Source organism: Cupressus sempervirens, chromosome 3, assembly GCF_028749045.1.
Source record: "Cupressus sempervirens isolate cs-2001-9-10 chromosome 3, ASM2874904v1, whole genome shotgun sequence".
Taxonomy (NCBI): Eukaryota; Viridiplantae; Streptophyta; class Pinopsida; order Cupressales; family Cupressaceae; genus Cupressus; species Cupressus sempervirens.
In genome coordinates, this window is record NC_143120.1 from 1,027,715,551 (window position 1) to 1,027,725,030 (window position 9,480).

General features: G+C 34.8%; 1 protein-coding gene across 1 annotated transcript; it reads right to left on the reverse strand.

Annotated features, from left to right (window-relative positions):
* Positions 1 to 6,530: 6,530 nt before the first annotated feature.
* Positions 6,531 to 9,111, reverse strand: LOC149570256 (uncharacterized). Its single transcript, XM_089822895.1, has 2 exons — positions 8,205 to 9,111; positions 6,531 to 8,115 (listed from the first exon to the last, which is right to left on the reverse strand). The coding sequence occupies exons 1-2, from the start codon at positions 9,037 to 9,039 to the stop codon at positions 7,478 to 7,480; spliced, it is 1,473 nt and encodes a 490-aa protein (XP_089679021.1). The 5' UTR covers positions 9,040 to 9,111; the 3' UTR covers positions 6,531 to 7,477.
* Between the last annotated feature and the right edge of the window lie 369 nt (positions 9,112 to 9,480).

Sequence of the window (9,480 nt, forward strand, 5' to 3'; positions counted from 1 at the left end):
GAGTCATTCATGACTCGATGTCCACCAAACAACTTAGAGACACCTAACCTTGCTTGGTAGGATCTTGCAACCTAACCTAGCTTGGTAAGGTCTAGAGTTTCCTTAGACACTTGGGGATTCCTTTTCATGTTGAATGTTGATATGGTTCTTTCCTTCTAGCTAACAGGAACTAATGTAAAACATCTAATTTAGAATCTTAGTTCTAGTTATCCCTGTCGGAGATCAAGTAGAAATTCTTGAGTGACATGTGCTTCATTGCTCATACTTGCATTCTTAAAAGATTTTGGAATCCATTGTTGTCTCATCTACTTTATGATGTTATCAGCCTTGGCCTTCTTTTCATCTTCAATTCTTCTAGTGTTCATATAGTTCTTGGTAAAATGTCCAAGTTCTATTAAACTAAAACATCTTCTAGTGGTGTCTCTTTTCCTCATGTGAAATTTTACATAGTCTATTCCAATATGTCCTAATTCTCCATAGTAATGACATCTACACCATGTGGTGTAGTCCCAACCAAATATAGCTTTTACAATATGTTCTGCTGGGTTGAATATCTTGGTTTTACATTCAAAAGATGTATGCCCATGCTTCTTGCATTTGTGACATTTAGCTTCAAATTTAGGTTTCTCTTTGCATTCATTAGCTCTATGACCATGTATATTGTAATTGTAGCATTTTCCATTGAATTTAGCTTTTCCATTACTCCAACATTTTTTTGATGTATGACCTACCTTACCATAGTGATTGCAAGTAGGTATTTTATTCTTTTGAGCTCCTTGCTTGGATGATTCACCTTCTTCTGTATATCCAATTCCTGATTTGTCTTTCTGCCTGTATTAGATATGCTCATTCAATTGATCCATGTATGCATGAGATTTCATCATCCTCTGATTGGTTTGATTTTCAATGTTTAGATCATTCTACAGTCTTTCATTTACTTATCCTAGATTTATGATTTCTTCATTTGCATTAGAAAGTTGATCAATGAAGCCTACCTATTGAAGGGATAGATGTTGAATTTCATTGTTCTTTTCTTTTATCTCTTCATTTATCTTGTGTTTCTCTTCAATAACTTCACAAAATCTTACTGACTAAATTTCTTGTTCTTTTTTTAGCTTTCTTACCTCTTCTTGAGGTGTACAATTCTTTTCTAATAGTTCTCTTATTTCTTGATCTAAATTACTTTTTGAATGGATATTCTCAATTCTTTCTCCAATGTAGAGTTTGTTGTTCATTTGTACTGCAAGAAATTTTCTTCTTTTCAGGGATTGAGAAAGTTGTTCCTTTTCCTTCTTGAGTTTCCCAATAGCCAATTCCAAATCTATCTTTTCATTTTCAATAGCCTTATCAAATCTAAATACCTCCATTACCTCTAATCTTTTCTCAACCTATTAAACTTCTTCTTTGAGAATGACAAAGCTCTAATACCAATTGTTGGAAATATAAGATAGGCTAAGTTACTGAGAGGGGAGGGGTGTATTAGTAACCAATAAAAGTTAATCTTAATTCACCAATTAATCCTTCATATGTATTCTAATATAATTGCATGCATGAAAAATTGAAAGCATTAAACATTCATAACACTTTCACTCACAATATGGTAACCTAGAAACCTTCCAAATCGAAAGTAAAATTGGGGTTGGGATGATACCCACAAGCTTTAGTACTAAAATATAAAGTTGGCCTATTAAGGCTTACAATGATCACTTCTAATGATCTACCCTATTAGGAGCAATAAGGGCTACTAGGTCGACCTTGCAAAAGGATTTACAAACATACATTGAAGTATGCACTCAGTAAAGATATTTACATAAGATTATTAAGTCTACCTTATAAAAGAATTTAACTATTCCGCCTTTTAGGATGAACCAATAGCTAATCTCTAATCTACAACTTAGATTTGTTGAAAGAGATTCCTTTGGAGTGTAATGATCACATTGCTATGATAGATAGATCTTTTCTACTCCTTATACTGCTTGTAGCCTTTGTACTTCACACTTTTGCTTCTTAAATACTTATTACATTATTTCTTCCTTACACCTTATTGGATGTGATACAATATATTACATGTATAGCAATCCAATTTGTAATTCATCAAAGTCGGCTACAATATAAGTTTCACCAAAATAGACAAAGTCAGCCCAACTACAAGTACTCAGGTTCTTGAGACAAACTTGGTGAGATTCTGGCTCTCGAAAACCATTGTCAATGCTCAACATCATCATGCACTTGGTAGACATAGAAGGTCAGCTCATACTTATCACTTCAAAGTAGTCTAAACTTGGTCTCCACTAGTGACTCAATGAACACTATGAAACTTGACATATAAATTGAATCACTTGGTTGACATTGCATAGCTTGGTCAACACTATCACTATGTGCTTGGTATAAATTGAATCACTTGGTACTGCATAGTTTTGTCAACACTAGATTCACATCATTGAAGCTATGAACATGTTTTGCATTGAGAAATTTGGTAAACACTATGAAGCTTGGTTTACACTGATAATCACCAACTTGGTAGTTATTGCTTACTGCAAACTAAATATTGTTCTTGGAACTCAATAGCAATTGTAGAACTCGGTAGAGTCTAAAGTACTTGGTTAACACTATAAGCCACAAGATAAGCTTAGTAGCTACTAACTATTGGATTAACTGTGTGTCTCATTGATAAAGAAATTTGACTATGATGTGAATATTGAAAACATAAGAAATAACTATGTTCACTCCTCAAGTCACAAGTGTATAGCCTTCACAACCATTAGTTGTATATCAAACGAAGGAGACAACATGATGCACTATTAGTACACCCATGGAAAGTATTCCAATCTTATAAAATGTTAAAGAACCTGAAAAAAGACAAGGATGTGATAGTTGGAGAAGATAAGGTGGAAACACCAGTCAATGATGGCACAACAAGTCAAATAGGTTAGGTAGATGTACGTACACCTCCAACGCAAGTTCAAGGTGTAATTGAAGTCAAAGTGGTAGAAAAGGATAAGTCAGAAGAGATAGATTTGACACCCAAGCTGAAGGAGCTAGAAGCAATATAAGCACTGGTAACATTACCAAAATCAAGAACTCCTTCTAGTTAAATCTTCAAAGGAAAAACATAGATGCAAAACCTATGCAATTCTCAGTGTTGATTCTTAACTCATCTAAGGTAGAAGAAGTAATACCTTATCGATATGTTAGCTTAGATGAAGAAATTATATTGCCCAAGTTTGATCTTGCAACAATAACAATTGAGCAGATGGATATACTTCAGGAGGCCCTAGAAAGAAAGAAAGATTGAGAATTGCTCAGAAGGGAGCATAGGTAGAAGCAAGCTTTGATTGATATCAAAAACATTTTCTTAGATGCATCCAATTTTCCTACTCTAGATGAAACTCAACTAATCATTGAACAACTGGCCAACATAGTGGAAAGAGTAAATAAATACCTGGATACTAATGCCAAATTATTAGAATGGTCTGAGAAGATGTTTCAAAACAAAGAAAATGAAAAGATATCTAGTGATATAGAATTAACACAAGTTGCATTGGCAACTAGTATAGAAAGTGAGAAGAAGGTACTAGAGAACATTTTTTCTCTATACACCAAATTGTGTAATCCTACACTCTTCACATAGGAGACAAGGAATCACATCATGAGCTTGGAAAGTCAAATGTAGTCATCCAGAGCTAAATTGCCCATGACTCAAGCTCAAAGTAAGAAACACTTTAGGACCCTATTACAAATCCGAAGTCAGTTAGCAACACTACAAGCAGATAAAGCCAACATAATGTCTAAACTAATTAGCATCTTGTCTACACTGACTCCTCACATGGAGCTTCTACACAAGGAGATAGGCTATCCAAAAGCACTTATGAAGAAAGACCCCCAATCTTTCTACATTAGATGGCTTAATACACCTTGTTGTTGAGCTAGCCATCCAAATTAAGTCTTTGGAGGTAGCATGTGATAATTGGGATGTAGCCCCAATTAGTGTATAACCCATTAGTGTATAACCCATTGACATTAGAGTCAAAAAGGGGGAGTAAGAGAAGAAAGAAGAAAATAGTAAGAATAGTATTAGTTGAGAAGAGTATCAATTGAGGAAAATCTACTCATCAAGAAAAAGATTTTGATATAGAATACAATACATAATAGATCAAACAATTCAGGGGGAGTTATAAGATTTTGAGGTATAAGTCATGTTGCAAACTTTTGATATTTTGAAATTTTGTATAGAAGCCAAATAAGAGTTTATGTTATGATCATAAGAATAAGAGTATTAATGTATGACCAAGTTTTTTTGACACTCATGTCAAAGGGAGATATTGTTAATCTTAGATTGGTTTTGACTAGTGAGTGTCTATACACTTAAGTCATTTAATTGGTTTATTTTGAACAAGTAACATATGTCAAGAAAAACATATAAGTTAGAGCATGCCATGTAAACAATGAGTGTCGAGTCACTCAAGTGCTGAGCGGACAGTATGTGCCAAATGATTCAAGAGTCGAGCAAGCAGTGCATGCCAAGTCATTCAGATGCCAAGCGATAGCATTGAAGTCATAGTATGTGCTGAGCACCAGGGACTTTAGATGCCAAGTAATACAGTTTTGTCATGGTTCTTTGTATTAGCACAAACTACTATGTAAACCATTTTTGAGCTGACATAAAGTTTGAATTACGATATGTTGGTGATAAGGACGAATCTTAAATTGGAATTCCTCTGTATTACATGCACCCAATTAGGTAAAGGGAAGGTTTAAGTGGCAATATGAATGAATCATGGCTATTGATTCATACCTAACCCTAAGTTACTAATGTCTTCTTAAGGAGGAAAAACCCTAAACTTCTTATGAGTGTGAAAGGGAATGAATGAATGATCAAGGAGAGTTTTGCATGTGCAAACCAAGACATTCATGGTGAGCAAGGTATTATGATCTAAATTGAATTGTAGAATCGGTTAAAAGAGAATAGAGGAAGGAAAAAGAAAAAAATCAGAGTCCTCTAACTAAGAAGGATCAAGTATACATTAGTATAGAGGTGATCTGTCATCAAGCAACAAAGTATTAATCATAGGATCAATAATGAGACATTCTAATGGGTGAATTAGTTAAATCTCTTAACAGAGTAGTCCTAATAGGCTATATTGAAATCCTCTAACAAGGTTCTTACTTAAATGTAAGTTGACATCCTTTAATCAAGCACACTTCTAACCTGGGGTGTTGAAATCCTCTAACATGGTGAGACCTAACAATCTTTGTAAGCCTTTAATAGGGTAGATCATGGTTCATGATCAAACATTGTAACCTTCATTGGATACAATTTATTACTGCAATAGTGAATATTTGAGGGTGTCATCCCCACCCGAAATTTACCTTCTCATTGTACGGTTTCAGGATAATCATATCTTGTGTCATATATGTGGTGAATACTTACTTGGTTACATGCTTTAGATGTATATGCTTTAAATGGTATTTCATTTTACTTATTGAATATATGAGATGGATGTGTGGTGAATATTTTATGGGTAAAAATTTAAAGCACTGATTCATCGCCTCCCCCTCCCCCCCCCCCCTCAAGTGTTTGATAATTGGAATTACAATCTTTAACAATTGGTTGGCATGAAGATAAATTCTCTTTCATTTTTAACATACACTTTGGAAAGTGAAGAGGCATACATAAAGACATAATTGAAGGCATTTTTTGTCATATATTATAGTTTCAATGCGAAGTACCTCGCTTGAGAGGTGTGCAAACTATTTGAGTGAACAGATTAAGAGATTTCATCTCATCCATAGCTCCATGTGAAATTATAGACAATATATGTCAAATAGAAGTAATCACAAAGTATAATGATTGCATAATATGTATAAAAGTAAATTAAATTATTATAAAGGCTTTAGTTACTTTCTATTAAATGCACTTGGCTGATGTAAATCGAAACTGCACTTCCTTCTCACTAGTTCAAGATTTGGAAGGTTTTAAACTAAATTATGAATGAACATATTACTTATAAAATACAAGAGATGAATCAAGTTTAAGAAAGCTTAAACAAGCCAAATTATTTTGGAGACACAATTCATGGTGAAAAGCAATGGATGCAGATACAAATAAGTGTAATTGAAGTAATACACATTACAACAAGAAAAAAAATCTATAAGTACAAAGAACATGGCCATCTATAATTGTATTTGAGCATTGACCAATAAGTGAGTTAGTGAATATTTTAAGAGCACCAGAACAAACCATAAACAAGAAGCAATGAATTAATTGTGTCAAATCATAAATCATAGATTATTACACTTTTTCATTAAATTCTTTATATAGATATCCCATAAACAATTTACCAACAATGTCTTTAAAATTACATTTTTTTTTATAAAATGTAAAAAATTATAATGATATATAACTTCAAATAAAATAAAAGCCTATAATTTTTAAGAATTATTGAAATAATATATAATTATTTAAGTACATCACATATAAAACAATTGAGCTGTAAAAAATTTAAATATCTAAACAATTTAATCCAAAATAAACAAAAAGAAAGTCAACCTATAATATTATTATTTTTTTCACTTCGTGTTACTAGACATAGATTGCAGAACGTATACATTTAACTATCAGATTTTTCTTCCTAATTACCAAAATACCTATTATATTCCAAATATACATTTAGATTACACCATACGTTTGTCATCCTATAACATAATAGGCTTACGAAAGAAATCTTGTTCGTAAACACTGCATACTTAAAATAACATCTGACATAATACATGACAATCAGTAATAATATCTCTCTCACTCTCAAGCTAAAGTTTCAGAAGACAATAATAAGACATTAACACACACTTCAAATTTAGAAGACAATTAAACATGATCAGCAGCCCACTCGGTCTAATCCAGGAATTGGATAGTCCACTCCTTTGTTGTATTCATTATTGCTTCCGGTTTGAGCTCCCACGCTTTCATCACTCCGCTGCATTTTCCTACCAGATGACTTACTTCCCATAACTTATCTTCCTCAAAGTCTTGTGCCCATTTTCAACACTGCTTTACAAGTATATCTGGTAGCCTTGATATAGAACAAACAATAACATTTCTCAGAGATTCTTCTGTCCATGCCACAAAATCAATACCTTGAATATCCTTACTGAGCATTTCATTACATAGTTTGTAGATGGTGTACCTTCGTACCATTTCTGGCCAAACTTTAGAATCACGTAAATTCGCAGAAACCTCATTTTGGCTTTCTCTTTTGAGCAACTCATCCCATTGCTTTGATAGATGCTGTAGAATACTAGGCTTATCTTTACCATTTGTAGCATAGCTAGAAGGAGGTTTCTGCAGCTATGCAAACTTCAACTTTGCCTTTGTTGAAATCATCCAGGAGGCTTATTTGATTGGCATGCAGATCAATATGACAGTCATCTACGAAGCTCAGCAAATCCCATATGGCACGACAAGCTTCCAAAGCTTTGTCTAAATGATCTGACTTGGCGCTGTGTAGTTCAATGAAGATAGGAAGACAGCAGGGAAATGTTCTGGAGCTGAAGGAAGTCGTATTGTGTTAAGCGTGCTTAGAAGCAGTGTCCCATCCTTTGCCCACTGCGGAGAACACCGGCCAAAAAATGATTTGATTTCTTCACTTGACTCGCCTTTTTCACGTCCTTCCTGAATTAGATCTTTCACTTTTAGAAAGGCCATTTTGTTGGCTTCCCACAAATCATAGGGATCTTCTCCTGGCAGACATACGCACTTCAAATCAGTTGCAACCTTGTCAAGTAGTTCAACTTGATCTCCCTTCATCAGGTGCTTACGACACCAATACACTTGCTTTCCTAAAATAACATGGGACACAAATCCACAAATCTTGCTGAAATAGACCACAACTCTCTGAAGAATCAAGAGGTCAAAGAAAACAGCTTGCGCAATCCTGCTTTGCACAATTGTTCGCGAGCTCTTCAACTTCTTAAATGTGGAGGTCATCGAGCTTGCCGGTCTCTTTTTATGTCGTACATGTGAATCAGAGCAACGGTGTTGTTTGTCCAGAAATCCTCCATGGAAAAATACCTTCTCCAATTGTGTCCTCCATCTCTGTCCTTGCGATGAAACCATAACTGAGCAATCAACCATCTCCAGCTAATGAAAACCCATCCTACTATGATGAAGCTAAAGAGTGGAACAAATACATAAATAAATTGCTTACTGGAATCTCTAAAAATAATGTTATGGCATGTGTTTGACAAGATGCACAATATGACGGAAATTGTGACTAGTACCGCAACAGTTGAACTTAAGACTGACCTAGCTATGACATAATCAGGACGGCAAACACGAGCAACAAGCCATGACCTCAGCACTTCATTTTCAAAATCATCCCGCGATGTAACTGAGGATTGAAACCCATCTTCTTCTCTGATGGAGAAAACTTCAGAAATTCTCTGTCTCAAAAGACCACGAATGTTTTTAATAGCTAGAACTGTGCATCCTAGTATCAGCCCAAGTCCAGTTACACACATCAATATAATTTTATCTACTAGCGCTACCCAATTTATAAGATCTTTATCCTCATCATTATTGAATCTCTTATTTCTTTTCGTCTCGCTTAAAAGGACAAGTTCAGAAACAATTTGAAGGCCTATGGCCGTTCCTAATGTCAGAAAGGCTCTGACACCTATGGTAGACATTTCAGGCAGCAGATAGCCTACAAAAACACACACGGCGACTCTTCCACTGACAACGATTTGGCTGAAGCCAATGTAAAGTCTAGCCTCATCGATTTTTACATTTAGATTCCTGAAACGCTTACCTATACTCGTCCACCAAACAATTATCTGCACTGTCGCACCGGTGAGAGCAAAGGCCTTTCCTGGCAGCCAACTGGCCCGTTTTTTAAATGCCCTCCAGACATCCAACACTACAAGAAAACTAAAATAACCATAACATAGTAAGGCAAAGAATGCTGCCATCAGATCGTATGCCAGACGAAATTCTTTACTCAATTCAGATTGAGATACTGTTGGAGAGGGAGCAGATGCCATGATATCTGTGGCAAACTTAATTAAGGAGACAACTTCGGAGGATACGAGATAAATTCTAATAAGTTTTTTTTGCTCTACGAGTAGAGATATTTAAGGACATCTGTTCAGAACATTGTCATTAATATCATTTTGTTAATTTAAAACCTTATTATCTGAAACAGTTGACAATTTATAAATCAATGGTTTGAAAACTTAGGAAGGACGTACAAGACCATAGAAATATTATGGTCCGTCGGATTGCTCAGTCACTATTTTAATTTGTCCAGATCCTTGCGTTCGACTTTACTGCTGAAAAGACTTTGGCATCTCTCCATTCCACAAATTTTCATGGGTGACAAGACTTTGGCATCTCTATTTTCCACCAATTTTTTTGGATGACAAGACTTTGGCATCTCTATTTTCCACCAATTTTCTTGGATGACAAGACTTTGGCATCTCTCT

Excerpts from the sequence above, each read along its gene's own strand:
- LOC149570256 (XM_089822895.1), bottom strand. The coding sequence starts at position 9,039 with ATGGCATCTGCTCCCTCTCCAACAGTATCTCAATCTGAATTGAGTAAA. Across the intron at positions 8,116-8,204 it reads CATTATTTTTAGAGATTCCA|TTATGGTTTCATCGCAAGGA; the intron begins GTAAGCAATTTA and ends TTGATTGCTCAG.